Here is a 16,915-nt window from a genome sequence, read left to right as displayed (position 1 = left end):
TTTTATCAGTTGAGGCTGGGTCCACATTGTTGATTTTTTCGTCGATTTCATTCTCCCTATACTATAGTGAGTTTCACGTTATAATGGCAGTGAAGAAAGAAAGGAGACAACGTTGCCGATCCTCTGTCTTGCCAATGCCTTCTAGAGACGGTAGCTGATACAGGTTTATTGATGTAATATTAACTGTTCATTCTCGTTTAAAATAATTATATTTTATTGATCAAGAAATTATCTGGCAACAGAGCAAGGCGAGTAAGAGATAGCGCTATCCGCTTTGTTGAATGATAGACAAGGATGGCAAAACCATTGCTAAACAAACACTATCGTGGACCTCACTATAGTGCGGGGCATCTTATTAGAGGTGGATGTGGCTGAACGGAACATACACTTTCACTTCGAGAAAAATATTCCTGTATAGTCTATTATTATCAATAATATGATCATAGTCATGGAATTAATAAATTAAGGGGAGCTTTCATATTATTCAAAAATACTTCAAATTATGAGGAATATTTATTCAAATTCCAAACATTCATTCATTTAGCTTCGATGAACTATGAAGTTCGGTGATGAGAAGGCAGAGAATCGTAGGAAGAGTTTAATGTTGATGATTGTATTGCTTTGACTATTGGAGAGCTAGAAGCTACGAAGCGGTTCCACAATTTCGAATATTCAAAGAACACTCAGTAACTGAATATTTTGGTTCGATAATCATGCACTCAGATAAACTACTCGAGACAAAAAGTTTAATCAAACGTTTTCAAATAGCTGAAGTGGCTCTACTTGAGACTGCTTTCGAGAGTATGAGAAGATATCATTTATAATCCATTACAGTTGTGAATGATTTGCTACTCTAAAGTCTAGAGAAAGCAAACTAAGAAGACAAAGTTTAAACTGTTTGAACTCTACAAAGAATCTATTGACAATAGAATGCAGGCCTGCATTCATCGATTGATTTATTGTCTTTATCAGACACACAGCTCAATCATAAACTCGTGACAAGGTAGTTGAGACAGGTAGGGAAATCAATGATGTAGATGTACCTTGGTAGATGTGGACTAGAGAAACGCACTCCAATGTATCTGGTAATACTGTTACTGTGAATTCGATCTTAACTATTTTTTTGCTAAAGAATGAATTAGTTTATTGCCATAAAACAAATCCTATTCATGTATTAAAAACTTTGTGCAATATTCAATCTGTAATATTGATGTTTACTTATAATTTAGATGAGTCAAATTCATACAACATTTTGATTAGAAATAGAAGTCTATTTTTCATATTCAAATCCAGAATCCAAATTGGTTTAGACTACACATCCACAAAATGATTCAGCTATCCAATTTTAATATCCGCTTTATTCAACATATCCCCTTTTTTTAATACAGATTCATCCGCTTAGCATTGAGAAATGATGAATCCTCTGGTTGTATACATCATTGACATTGTCTCTGAAGAGTAAAATCATGTATCTGTGAAACGAATAAATTAATAAATTCTTCAACCAATCGGCTGCAAGCATTAAGCAATCATAATGGGTACTTGTGATCTAGTTGACCTTGATTCAATTGGAATTTGAAAATTACGATGTTAACATCAAAGTTTAATTGGATTGGAGCCGAATTTCATGATTTGTTATACGTATGTGTGTTTAATTGTGAGTGATCTTCTATAATTTATCATAGCATGTAAATTCTCAGTGTGCTTCTATAAGTTATCATAGCATGTAAATTCTCAACGAAACAAACAATGCAAAATATCGAATATGTTCATGCTCAGCCTTCTGCAATCTTCAACGATTTATTCTGTTCATGTGTCTATGTAATAATTACTTTATAGTTGATACCGATGGTTTTACCAGTTGAATCTTCCTAAGTAAGTTCAAGGAAAACCCCTTATCAAAGGCTTCCCACAGGATGTTAGCAGCATATAACATCAAATAAATTCCTTTTTAGAGTACGTATTAATAAGCGAATCTCCATGACCTGAAGTGTTCAAGGTTTCACATACGTTCACTTGATATCGCCTGAATCAATTATTGTTTAGTATTGGTAAGTTGTTGATTTGAATTAACCTTCATCAGAGAGGATGAAATCATGAGATTTAACTCTTGAATACTCCTTCATTGTTGATAGATAACAAAACCTATGCCATAGAAGGGAGAACTAATACGTACGGTAAAATATGAAAAAAAGTTTTAAGAAAAGAATAGTATCATTTGATTTACTCTTCTTCATAATTCAATTCAATAAAAACGCAATTCAGACCATGAAAATATGAAGTAGTGATTCCTGATTGTTATTTGTCTCATAAAGGTTTCTAACGGAGACAAGATGATATTACCGTTACAGAGTATATCACAAGAGGTGTAACAGCCGAAAACCTCTAACCAACCATATCCTTAGAATCAGATTTTGACTGATAGTTTCATAGTTATTGATGTTTAAGGATATCGAAGAATTTATATAGGCCGATCTCGAAAACTGAGATCGATATGGGAAAATTTTACTGGACATTTTTTGCAGGAAGCTTCATGTAATATCTATGGTCTTCGGCTGTAGCACCTGTCGTGTGACAGCTTGTATATTATTCGTTCTCAATTATCATACTAGTAAGTATTGTCAGAGACAAGCAATATAGAGCTTATTCTTATCCTTTATCTATGGTATTGTACTTACTACTCATACTTTGGTATTGATATCTGTCTTCTCAAGCGTTATTTAGTATTAATAAATTGACTATTCACCATTTTCAATTTGATTTTTTTTATATTGTTCACAGTATTTATTATTCTGACAATCTCAAATCTTCTTTCAAATTTTCTGCCATCTTTTTCGTCAGTAGGATTACGATATAATGTACACCTTTCATTGAGTAACCTATGCTTTGCCGAGAGCTGAACAGCTACTGACTATCCATACTGGGAGCAACTTAAATCCAAGCAGCTAAGGACGTTTCGTAATATTTTGCGAGCTGCAGGTATGTTCATGACCTGGGAAAGAAGGGACCAGTTTGCAAATTATGATCAAGTCTCGGTCCGCACTGAAACTGGTTTTCTCATTTGAGATTGACCAGCCTCAAGCATCGGGCATCTCGGCCTAATCATGATTATTATGATTATCTTTGCTCTGTTGTTGTTGTTATTATTAAATTGAGTTGAACTCACTGAAGTTTTTTGGGGTATATTCAATTATTTGGACGTCATCAACATGTGGTATAAGTATGGCCATAGAATAAAACAAACAAGTTTTCTCAATTCTCAATGCATAGTGAAGAATGATACAAACTCTCCTTTCGTCTGAAGACTCAATTCAGTTGTCATCTCCAAAAAAATTGGTCCATTCTCGGGTAAATCTAACTAAACTTTCACTTCAGATCCTACAAGTGTCCGCTTGTCAACTGACTTACAGAACCGTTTACTGATAAAACGCTGCAATAATATTTGTAGACAATTTTCAAATTTTTCCACAGGATAGGGATCGTCTACCATGTTAAGCAATTACCGAAAGATATGGAGTTGAATCTTATTTACCCAAATCCATTTACTTATCGATGTTGATCATTCAGATCATTCATCAGTGGAAATGTAAGCTGTGACGTAATTTGTCAACAATCTAGCTACTTCCACAAGCTTCCATTATACATTCGTCAGAGAATCAGTCTAAACTATTTAGCTCATTACTCAAGTGATCATTCATTCACAAATACAGAAATAATGTATGTTATTGCAATTATCTTTCCAACGAGGAATAAGATAAACATCTATTTGTGAGAATAAATTACAGTATATAAAATACAAAACATTAAATTGTACAGTATATCAGAATCGCTATCTAGTGGAGTTATACTTGCTATAACTCAAGTAATAAATGGGCTTAAATTCCACTCCCTGCCTAGTCTTTATTAAAATTCATGTATCATACCCTTGCTCAAGTCTGAAATACATTCAGGCATTAAGTCTAATTATTATGTCTGCATTAAGGCATTAATCATCAGAATCACCCAAAAAACAAAAGGATTTTCAATTTTTTAGATAATTAAAAATAGAAAAGAACAAATTACAATCAGGAGAATAATGTTAGTCCGGGACTGTATTTCAATTTTTCTGTTCACGAAATTGAAAATTAATTGAAATTTCAAGTCCTTGAATAAGCAATAAAAAAACCTCCCTGTACTTGTATGAATATGGTGAATATTATATTATTATTATTGTCTAAGAATAGAAGTGGAACTCTCAAAAGGAATCAATAATTTAGGAGCTGAGCCTACGCTAATAAACTGTCCTCGTGTGGCGTAGTTGTTAGCAGTTTAGATCCCAATTAGCAGTTTAGTCATCTATAAGTATAGTTTTAGTCCGTCCTTTTTTTAGAAAACTGTTACCTAGGAGGACAACGAAAGGCTATCTAGGGGAAGAGCTGTTACCTAGATAAGGAGGATACTTTTATCTACTGTGCAGATAGCAGAACTCCTTGGGCATAAAAATCAAGCTACTACAAAACAACTGAGAGCAGTAACCTGCTGTTCAAGCTCACCTTTGCTGTTCCATTTATCTCAATAATCTGATAATTTCTCCAATTGGCTTTATCTACTGGCTAACATTCAATTTCTTCCCCTACAAATCAGTTGTTTCTTGGGTAACCTAGCTGTTGTGTCTTTTGTGGTCTCTACTCAAAGAACTAACATAGTGATTCATAATGTAATCCAATACGCCTCATGTATTTAACGTTGATGCTTCCAGTGACAAAATATAATTTGCCAAAATGATAGAACTTCAACAGAATTGTGTACAAAATTCGTTACAAGAATGAGTTACTCTCGCAAAATATTTTTTGGTACTGGAAATCGCTCCACAGATAAGATTTGAACACAATGTTTTAAAATTTTTCTCCTATTATAAGTGACAAGTTATTCTACAGTCATAACGACAAATCTATTATAAGTAATCTCATAATTTAAATTCAAATAACTGCATGTTAATACCCTTTTAGAAGATGCAACTCTCAACCATTGATAGAGGGGTAAGTAGAAACTAAATTTATATAAGTAATAATTTAATTCGTAATCGATTACATGATTCTATGCATATTGAGCAGGTCAAAATTATGTAATTCTGCTACTGATGATATGTCCATTTAATTCTTACATAGCTATCATAAAAAATCTTTCACACTTAATCAAATTTATATTAAAGTGGAATTGTTATGGAATAACAACAATATTATTGACTGGAATCACTTCCACTGTGGTGAAGCATTACACACTTTTATTGGTTGCAGCTCTATAAATAATGATAAAAGAATCCCATGAAAGTCACTACGTATTACTTTTTCCATCATTTTTATTCATGAAATCTCAATGTTAGAAAGATTATTTCAATGCTTGTACTAATGTTTTATAACTGCACGTGGTATGGAAAAACTGTTTTAGTTGCGTATGGCTTAGGTATTTCCTTCATTCCTCCTCATCAGTTATTAAGTACAGGCAGCTCCAGGAAAACTTTGGCAATCAAATAATGTTATTGTAGCAGTCACGTTTTGATACTCGTGATTCGCGATGAGAGAATTATCTCACAAAAGTCCCAGATATGATGTCCAATGATGGACTTTTCCTTGACTCGACAGTGCTTAGATTGAGTGTTACTTCGATGGATCTGATGCTAAGCTTCTTCTGGACGAAAAACTTCTCAGTCTGCTATAATTATGATTATTATATGGATAATCCGATTTTAACGAGGGTAATTTATTTTTTAATAATACTTGAGATGACCTCATCAAACAGTATCTATTTATAAAATCTAACAGCAATTTGAAATATTGAACTTTACAAGGAGAATAGGTTTCCCAATAAATAAAGACATTAAGCCTCTGGATTTTTCTAATTTCATGATAATTTGTCTTCGTATGGAAATGAAGCTTCCCTTAAAAATACAAGCCATGATTTACAATCCTCAACTTACTGGAGACCATAATAGAATATACAAATCACAGTAGACCTAAATTGTAATAGTTGATGCTTTTCTAATCTAAATCAACGATGGATTTAATAGTATATAAATTGAATAAAAACGGCCCGATATCGTCAAAATCACTGGCTTATAAGAACAATCTGAGATACTAGTTTCGGTTGCCAAACCATTATCAATATCAAGTTAACTGACTTTGAACGGCTGAATTGGCCATCAGCTGTTGACCAATGAAAACTGAGTACTACTGCAATTGGCCGAGAAAAGACATGGCCAAGTATTCCAAATATGGTCATATGAACCGTATAGTCATCCCTACCATATTATTATTATTCTGCTTTTCTGTTGCTCAATTTTTGAGCTTCCAGTTTACTAGAGATTGATAATAGTGTAACAACTAAATGAAACCAGTATCTCAGTTTGTTTCGATAGAACTGTGATTTTGACAATATCGCATAGTTTCCATTTGATGTGTATATTTACCACAACATCACCTTTAAAACATCAAAGATAATATCTGAATTATTTGAATTCCCTTAATTTTTTTGTTGAATACAACAAATTATTCCAAACCATTAAAATCTTATCAATGATAACTCACAAGCAATGATAGCTTAAAATTATTCCCAAAGCATAATCATTATTCAAACTCACAATATTATATTGTTGTAAACAACTCTAAAAATAAATAATAATAGAAAGATTAGTTGCCACTCAAGAACTTATTATGACTGAAATTTAGAATCCTCATTGTAGTACGATAAATGCTGAAGTATTTACTGCAACCGTCAACACTATTTTGAGTATGGGTTACGAAAAAAGCCAAAAATGGTCAACATTTGAAGAAACATTCAAAATTTAAAAATGTTCCTTTCCCAAATGGTGACATAATAATATTATGTAATGCTTAAGTACCGATAAGAAGAAATTGTAGAATAAGTATAAGACTCGAATTCATGTGAGAGTTTAATCTGCATATTTAATCCATAAATCACCTTAATTGAAATAGTTATTCTGCTTATTTTGGTAATCAGAAGCTCATATATTTTGGGAGTTGTTCAATAGTAAAGTACAAAGTATTGAAAAATTATGATAATACAGTATAATTTCGCTAATCCCAGCTTAAATTTAGCTACAGTACGATTCATCTTCGTTATCACAATAGAAATATATAAAACCACTTCGCCTCATAGAGAGAGTATTCAACCCTAATGACTGGAAATTATGGATAATTCGAACTCAGAATATTCTGAATCTATAGCTCCCGGCATGAATAGTTATGCTGCATAGCTTGAAAGAATTCCCTAGCTTCTCTAGCCTAGATATTATATCTCATCTTAGCTTGAGGATGTGCCAAACTTAATCTTCGAATTCTACTATGAAGATGAGATCAAGTTACAACTTGACAATAACAACAGCCAGACAATCTACAACATATTATCATAAGCATTATTAATGTCTGGTACTCTATATCATAACACAACATATACACTAATAACACTATTGAGCTCAATCTTCAAATTATTGTACTATGGGAGATAAGATCAAGTTACAACTTGACAACAACAGCAATCTACAACACACCAACAAAATTATTTATATTTGGTACTCTGTATCATAACACAACATATACACTATCTAGAATTATAGAGGGAGATTGAAACAGAGACAAAAATATTGTATGCGTTCATAAGTTCAATCAACAGGAGAGAATAAAATAAATGCAATGGCATCCACAACCCATTCATCTTACTTTCAAACAGAGTTTGCGTTTGTTGTGCGTCAAATATCAGTATTACTTTCTCTTGCCCTCCATTCCTGTTAGTCTCCAGAGTTGAGTCATTGCGAGCCGTTCAGCCTATTGTCCAACAGATTGGCAGAATCCAGCTGATCGCAAATAAATATTGCACTGTTTTCCTGTTAGTCCTGCGCTTGTCTTTCCTTATGACGTCACTCGTATGTTGCCCCTTCAAGTTCACTTTGATTCATTCTATTTTCACAATCTCACATGCGTACAATGTGAACTTTCTTGACGTTGGTGCTATAGGAATGACCAATCTCTGTTCACATGTGGATTTGTGTGAGTGTGAGAGAATTAATTAATCTAACGGACTCTGGTTAAACTTCTATTCATAGAAATATACACTATTTACTTCGTGTACGGTAAATCAATACTTTGCGGTTTGAAGTCACCAGAAGCATTGAACTACTCACTAAGTGTTGAAAAGGAAGATTTTAATTCTGTTTTCGACTACATTTGTGATTGAGAAAATTAATGCGAAGAGCAGAGTGACAGAGAGACGGAAAATCTGAAAATCACATGTAAAACTTATCATGATGGAAGTTGAATGGAAATAATTCACAATGGAAATCTACTTTTTTGTAATCATCCCGTAATTTAGTGGAGCTTGAAACAAAATGAACTTGTGAAAACTTTATATTGGCTAAAAAATAAAATAATTTTCATGTGTATGACCGTCACAATATTGCTTTTGTTCACGTACATATCGAATGTAGGATAGTTTTCAATTAATATACTGTCGAAAAGCATTCATAATGGATTTTCCCTCATGTACATCATTATGTTACACGGGATCACGGTGATATCCTCTCTTTTCCAACTAATTTCACCATCCCATTACGAATATGATTTCTCACTTGTTAGATGTCAGTTATGACCATTAACAATCCTCTCTTTTCTCATTCCTTGACAGACGCGCTTCTCCTTTCGCAGGGAATTCTCTTCTATTTCCATGCATTTGGCGATTGGAGAACCATAGAAAAATAGAATGTTTAATCTTATTATTCTTACTTCTGCAAACGTCCTATACTTTTCGGACAAATTCAGTTATATTTGAAGTGTGTGATCACCAAAGCTTCAGCCTAGTTAATGATTGTATATATTTCTGTTTCGGAAGAATATTAATGAAGAAAGTAGACACATCAATAGGAGGGATTATATAGGTAAAAGCTCGGAATCTAAAAGTTTTCTAGGAGTATAGAAGTTTTCTTTGGTGAAGGGTTTGTCTCCCGAAATGGACTGGGCAATTTACAACATCATATTACTTTAATTCTGCCACAGAATCATCAATAAAATATATTATTTATGAATGGAAAAAGTATATTATAAAACTGCAGGAATTTAGAATTGTCTTGCTCGTGAGAGTTGACACGTCATTTTCAGGCCATTTTTTTCAGTTCTTGTATTATTGTATTTATTGGAGGGTTTAGTGTAAGAGAGGGCTGCGCCCTCACTCCGCCCTCCTAGGTAAAAAATAAAGGCAGCGATTCTATTCTAGGCCTATTCTATTATTACTGATTGGAGATTCACTGAGAAATTTTGATTTCAAGGAGTAAGTTATTTCGGATTCAAAAGTTGGGCAGGATAAGTTAATAGTCTTAATAACGTTCAGATCATTGCTTGTATGATGAAGATTATGACTAATAATATCAAAATTTAAAATTTTTAGTCTAGTCATTAGTTTTGAAGTGTAAATTGGACTTTTTGAAGTGAAAAGTGAAATCTAACCTCATTCTTTTTTTGAAACTTTTATTTGTAAAAATTTGGGAGAAGACAGTTTTGGGCTATGCCTGTTGTCTTCTCCCAATCATATTTTAATTATAATTTGTGATTGTGGATAAAATGAATAAATAAAAAGTAATCTAGTTAGCTGAAACTCGCCTTTTGCTACCTATGAAAAGTGAGTCTCATTTAATTATTTTTAGTTGTCAACTTCTCAAACATTGTTGTTTTAAAATATACACGTGTATTATTTGCGCATGTATTCATATTCTATTTAAATTTTGACACAATACATATTGTAGTAACTTTGATGACAGCTACATACCACCTCAAACACAATTTTCAAGACTTCTGCCATTGTATTCTATAGAGATCACAGAAAAGGAAAACAATAGTTCTTCATTCCATGATAGAAACATTCCCAGGAAACAAGAGCTGAAAAAATTGATGATTGGCGCACATTGAGTTGTACAGAAGAAGACCTCAGCGTCATTATTTTTCATCGCAACTCGAGATAATGTGCATTAGGATCATCAATATATGTATAGTACTATAACATTAGGAGGTTGTCGTCGTATTGTCTGCAGAGTTGTGGATCACCTGTGGAGAGGGGTGGGTGTGAGGACGGTGGTCGTCCTGAGTGGGTGGCGGGGGAGGGGGAATGAGCTTTTCATTTTAGAGCGGCTGCGGGCGGCGAATCGCTCTCAGTGCGTTGTGACCAGTCGGTGGTGCACGTCTTGTTGTGTTGTGGTGGACTAGTAGTTGCTCCAGTTGTTGTTGCTCCAGAGAGAGAGAGTGGCAGAAAACTAAGCCAATCGGATAAACGGGAAACAGTGGAGGTGGTGAACACTAGGGGGCTGTCTGTTTAACAAGAGGCCAACTCGTTACATGCTACTTTCAGGTTGGTTTTCTGATATTTTAACAGTTTTTTTATGTTATCAGGGTGTGTTCTGTGTTCCCACAATCTAGTAATGGAGCTAGTTTGTGGTAATTTGCCAATTGAATATTTAGATTTGAAAATGAATGTGAAATTTTGTTTATTAGGCTGACCCAAGACATGAAAGTATCCTCCACTATTCAAATGCAATATAATAAGAATAATAATTATTTTCATTCCTTTGGGAAACGTCAAATTAAAATTATACATTGTAAATACATTCTAATAGAATAAAATTTTTATTCCCTCAGGGCACAAACAATGCTATTGAAAACCTCTATTTAAGGTTTCCTCCATATATGTCAATATGAGAGACATAAATTTTGGTCTACCAAAAGTCTGTATAGAGTTTAAACCAATATAAAGTAAGCTATCCATTATCATTTTCAATGTTCTACTTATTTCTTTTGGATAAATGGAGAGTGGTCATTTTGGATAAAATCACAAATTTGTTTATTAGAATTAATAGAATATTATTGAGATTGATAACCAGCATTGAAAGTAATAATTTGAGAAAATAATGTTGATAGAGTTTATTCTATAATAATTTTATTCTGTCTACTCTGATAGACAAAATGTATGAATGAATATTTATTAGTGAATCCATTATTCCTCAGAGAGTATGTTTTGTCTTTTAGAGGAATTACAAAACTGTAAAATTCTCTGCACAATTCAATCAAAGATAAGTCATGGAGAAATTCTAGGTCAGCTTCCAAAAAGTTATACATCTGTGCGGGAAACTCAGCCAGTGAGGATAGAATGTAAGATTCTATACATTCTATGTAACATGTAATTAATACATGAATGTAACATGTTACATTCTATACTCTCTGAACTCAGCCCGATACAAACTGTCATAAATATGTCAACATTTATAAAAAAATAGCCTCATTAGAGTGAATGAACCAAACTTAGGAAAGTTCTAGAACAATCCAGGCAGTTGCTATTTATATTCCATTGTCAATTCTATACTAAAACTGATTCCAGGAATTAAAAGACTATGCCTTCTGAAATAATGAACTATTGTTATGTAGAAAATGTCAGTTACGTTATCAGAGTTTATAATAGCATTTTTGATAATGTAATTCCATTTATGAACCCTAAACCGTATAATTCTTGTAATTGTGGAAATTCCCGACCAGTAAACTAATTGCTGAATCTCTTCAGTGTTATCAACTACTTACCGGTATTTGGGTAATGCCTGAGCAAATAGATGGGTCGTTAATTATCTACTTTTCTAATTGAATTTCAAGTTCCACAAACCATTGGATAGTAGAATTATTCAAAGAATATTATATTAAAATGTCCTAATGAACCTATTGAGGGATACTTATATTGATCAATTAATGAAGAAATCTGTAATAATTTAGTTAGCGTTAAATTATTAAGGGTTGAAGAGTGCTACATTGTGTATTCCATTCCAATCGTACTTTACTCTACACCCAACTCTATGCCATTTCTTACTCTGCAAATGTTGAAATAATTTCAAGATTTTTGCGATTATAATGTAAACAATTATAAACAAACAATGGTTATATTGAATGTCAACGTTTAAAATCAGTTATTTAAAAATATTGATAAGTTTTATTTTCTGTCACGAATATGAACCGAAGACTAAAATGTACTTGTATAAGAGCTTTTTGAACTACTGTATCAATTCCTACACATTGGATTGACAGACTTGAAAATTGTTGATTCACACCACAACTTCATGAGAACAAACATAGACCTATGTCTTTGCCAAGCTTCATTGGTATTATGTCAAGTTCAATCACTTGTTTTGCAGTTTGGCTCAAACCATCCATTTCCCCATTATTATGTCATTTGATAAACTACTCCTCTACCAGCAGAAAAGGTCTAAATTTGTAAACCAAATTGCTGTCGTCTATTATCAAAGTAGGATAATGGATGCAACGGAGGTGTGCCCATTACATTAGTCCGACAGTTGTGCAACGATGTAGTTCTCGATAATGTGCAATGAGGTAATGTACATTTACAATCGTTACTTTGATATTTGAAATGTGCACTATGGGGTGGAGTTCATAGAGCTTCCACTTCCAATAATAATACTGAAGTTCGAGCTATGATTTTGTTGAAATAATGTATTCCTCAATCTGCTATTTCCAATTTCTTCCTTTCCTTTAGAAACTGATCAAACTCATATTTCTAACAATGTTGAAACAATTAAAATTTCATAGTTTGGGAAGAATTTCTTTTAGATAAATTCTTCATGAAATAGTAATTTTAGCTGATATAGTTCGAAGCATTTCCTGCGAATACCCTTCTTAAGCACTCCGCCGCAGACACTCCATAAAATTGAAGATTTTTCATGAAGATTGGGCGGCATGAAATATGAAGAAGGCTTCTTGATTCTACCAATATACCTAGAATACAGGTATTCTAGGTACCTTGGATTCTATTATTATGTTGAGGAGACTGAACGTTGGATTATGAGACTGCATTCAGTTGGGTTTGAATGCTCGGGATGATAATTCCTGGTTAGTGATTTCCATATAACATGTGAAACTGTAAAACTTTGTAAGCAAGTTACTTAATTCCAAAAAAATCTCTTTTGCATGATCATGATTTAGATAGGTAGTTTATTATTACTCAATCACAACCTGATTAAAATGTTGAAAATTCTCCAAGTGAACTCCCTCCTCTCAATTGCGATTGAATGATTGCGAAGTATGGTTGATCATTGATCTCTGTCAATAATTATATGTTCAGTTGCGTTTTCTCAAGTAGCGATTTCAATATGCTCAGTTCGATTTGGATAAGTGACATCTCTTTTGAAACGTGTATCATGTGATTAACACACAGACTATAACATGTAGCTTATTACAACAGTTTCTTCAAACCGGATTATACGATTATCGTTCAGTTTAATTTAGCAAAATTTATGACTCTTTATTAGTCGTGTACCGCCATTATTAGACCTCATGATAATGATCCCTAATCCTTGCACTTCAACTCGGAGTGATATCATGACAACGTGTGCTAACACGAGTTCTCTGCAACTGGTGTCCTCTTCAATACTATCGTTGCATACATGTGGCGTACAAGTGGCGACTGTGTGTTCAAGTGAGCACTTGAATTTAATCTGCGTTCTAAGTGAAAAAGATGAGTTGAACAGTCAAGTGTCACGAAGCTGAGCGTGTTTTGACTGCAATAAAAGTCTCGAATCTAATTAAAAGTATATATTGATAATATTATAAGCAGAACGGATGAGATCCATCGATGCAATTGTAAATTACTTGAAATGACTGTGGGACCTCTCAATTGATATTTGCGAAACGGATGAGATCGATCGAATTACGTGCAATTATTTTGGTACCAAGATCAAGTGGATGATTGAATCAATTTAGAAGATCAGGTTTTCCCTTGAAAATGAAGATTCAACGTCTCATCTTCATCCTTATCAGACAGAACAAGTGAAATGAAATAGTAAACATAATGATATCCATATGAGTCCATATCAACTGTCAGCATTTGTTGTATGAGAAGCATAGATGTAATTTTTAAGTAATCTGACAGTTTGAAGTGAATCTCAGTACTATAATTCATTGAGTTCCATTTTTGCTGTAGCATCCTCAAGTAATGAATTGGAAATGTGATGTGTCAAGTAATGAATGAGGAAAGAAGAATATAGTCATTTATGAGATGGATATGAAATATACACTATATTACTTGGATTCAATTTAGAGCAAAGAATCAGGTAAATTCGCTAGTCTTTTTGTCTCTATGGTTCTATAAAACCTACATCTGGTTCTATAAAATTGGAAAATTATTGTAAGTCCCCAATACAGTCCCATACAGTCCCTAATTACCTTACCTCATTATGTATTGCTCCAGTCACTCCTTGCTTTATCATCATGGTTATAGTTGATTGATTGACAACCTGGAGTCTATTAATTGACGAATGAATCTTCACAATCATCAACCTAAATCTTCATAACATGACATGCATTTCGAGATTCATCTGGTTTAATCTAGAGAAAACTCTTCATCAAAATTCCTGCTGCGAAGTCGTCATAATAAAGTAACAAAATACAGGATCAGTTTGTCACTGTCAATATCTGCTGTCATGTAAATTTTAGAAAGGAATAAAATTTCTTCGCAACAATTCATACGAGTTCTAATGAGCTCTCATTGAATGGTTACCTGAATGTATAGTAATCAGTCAAAGTCCTAACCACCTCACATTAATTGCACAGCCATCAGTTTCAAGGACAATCATTAACAATATGCAGGAAATAAAGTAGGCGCTGATTGGAGCTTGTTTACTACAATCATATTCAGAACAATTGCGAGTCTCGCGGAAAGGATATTTAGATTGATTTCTAATTGTATCATTGGATTGTAAAGTAGTTTACCGTCGTGCTTGACCGCCCTGAAATATTCGCAAATTATTGTAAAATAAACAGATTTGATTCTTGAAGTGGCTCAGTATAACAATTTTCAACAGTATCCTGTGATTAAAACTAAAAAAGTGATCAACTGTTAAGCAATGTGACTGCCGGAAGGTTAAAGTAGAGGCAAATGATCTACGTTTATATATTGCTCCATGGTTAAAGCCACTATAAGTAACCTGCCCTAGATTAATATCTTTATGTACTGTTCACACCAAAATATGTAGCTCTGCAGAGCTGTGGATGGATTACTCTAAGGTATCCGATATCAATATCCATCGGTAAGCCAATTTGCAACATTGGAATACTTTACTTTAGCAAGCGGGAAATATGAAAGCCAAGGATTTTCTCGAAATTCTCATTCAGAAAACGTTCCTAGTAGTTCAATAATAAATTAGCCTACTTATTGTTCTTGCATCGCAAATTAAGAAAATAATCTTTTAATCTTCTTTTCAGAGTAATCACTGATTGATTGTCTCTATTTAATTACTACTAATAATAATAATATATTTCATCCCTGTGTTTCTTTTTCAACTCTACAGCTTCCTTTCAATTCCACTGATCCGCTCTAGTATAAGATACCGCATATTGCTTCGAATCGGGCTAATTGCCCATATTTTTTCCTATCTCTATTATGAAGAGAGAATAGCGAGACCATTATTTAACAAGAGAGATATTTTAGTCTGCACTCGTGCTCTTTCTTTGAAAGTCCACTTTGTATTCAGTCCCAGTTTCATCTAAACTGCAGCTAGTTTCATCCGTACCGAGTGTGAAACCGTTCTATTTGCCAATTTTTGAGAAGGTGCTGCAAAAATTTGAGATTTTTCCTGTTACAAGCTCCATGAAGCCTTCTTTCAGGTGAAAGTGATAGTATAAAAAGTGCGATGTCCATAGCTTTGCCGATAATAATCCTGGTATGTAAATTGTGCAATAGATTTTCAACTCTTTTATGACACTATATTTTGTGATACACTATTATTCATGAAACAATCTGGAAGTGTATGGTACTATACCAACCAATCAAAATGCTACATTTTTTGAAAAGCTTCTCAAAGTTGTAAGGGAATATCAGAGACAAATAATCTCAAATATCTTTACTCTATGGTAATATCCAAAGGATGCTGTTAGCTTGAAAACATTTTTGCAAGTGAATTAAAACTACTTTTCACATCCATAGAGTTGTGTTGACCCTTCAAAAAATATTCACCCGTTATATAACAAACTGTTGATAGAGTTTAAAAGGTTATGATAAAAATCAAAGAATTTGACGATTTATGAATTCTCATTATTTAATCGGATTATTAATTTATTGCATTCCTGTTCAACTAGTGAATTATTTGACAGAAGTTGGCCTCAACTGATTAATACCTCTCAAAAAACAGTAAACTCCAATATTTTTTCATCAGTTAATCTCCTTCATTGTTACCTGCTGAAGATGATTTTTTATAGTAAATAGGAACCGGTTTTAGATTTAAAACGCCAACTCAATATAGATGAGTCAATTAAGGAAACAATAAATTCCTTCTGTTTGCGAGAAGGTGCACCTTGAAATACAAAATGGATATCTCATTCAAGTTTATAAATAAAAAATTCTGCTTGAAGCTATCAAATAGCAGTAGAAATAGATTATTGCAAAAGCAACCTGTGCGCTAGTTCAATAGTTTCATAAAAACGTAACTGAAGGTTGAATTATAACTTTCCTGCCAGTGATCTGACGACAGAACTGAATATCCAATTAAATAATGATAACATCACTTCTTTTGTTACTATGGCATTTCCCTAGAGGAAGATGGAGCTTTTGTTGTAGGAAATTGATGATGATTACTGCAATTGAGTAATTTCATGGTAAATTATGCATTCAACGCAATGGTCAACATCTAATTTAGTTTGAATTGGTTTAGTTTAAAGTCTCTTTCGTGACACTTCAATGATTTTTTCCGTTAATCAGTAATGGATTGAAATTTGTTGGGAATCAGACGATAAATTATATCATTTTTGTGTCCAAACAGCTTAATTAGTTGCATTTGCATTCAACTGGTAGGAATTTTCCACGTGATATTTTCTCAAACTTTATTCCAGAA

The 16,915-nt window shown here is 33.2% G+C and overlaps 1 protein-coding gene across 2 annotated transcripts in view; it reads left to right on the top strand.

Annotated features, from left to right (window-relative positions):
- The first annotated feature begins 4,616 nt into the window (after positions 1-4,616).
- Positions 4,617-16,915, top strand: part of LOC111064343 (proton-coupled amino acid transporter-like protein CG1139) — a 42,731-nt gene continuing 30,432 nt past the window's right edge. Inside the window, exon 1 of one of the 2 annotated variants that reach the window (XM_039431220.1) lies at positions 4,617-5,018. In XM_039431220.1, the coding sequence (XP_039287154.1) occupies positions 4,992-5,018 (27 nt within the window). In that variant the 5' untranslated portion in view covers positions 4,617-4,991. Of the gene's footprint in view, positions 5,019-10,167; positions 10,387-16,915 lie in introns of those variants that run through there. The other variant, XM_039431221.1, reaches the window with a different exon arrangement.

Source organism: Nilaparvata lugens, chromosome 6 (assembly GCF_014356525.2).
Source record: "Nilaparvata lugens isolate BPH chromosome 6, ASM1435652v1, whole genome shotgun sequence".
Lineage (NCBI taxonomy): Eukaryota > Metazoa > Arthropoda > Insecta > Hemiptera > Delphacidae > Nilaparvata > Nilaparvata lugens.
Note: the sequence above shows the minus strand (reverse complement) of the source record. Positions and strands in the feature narration are given on the sequence as shown.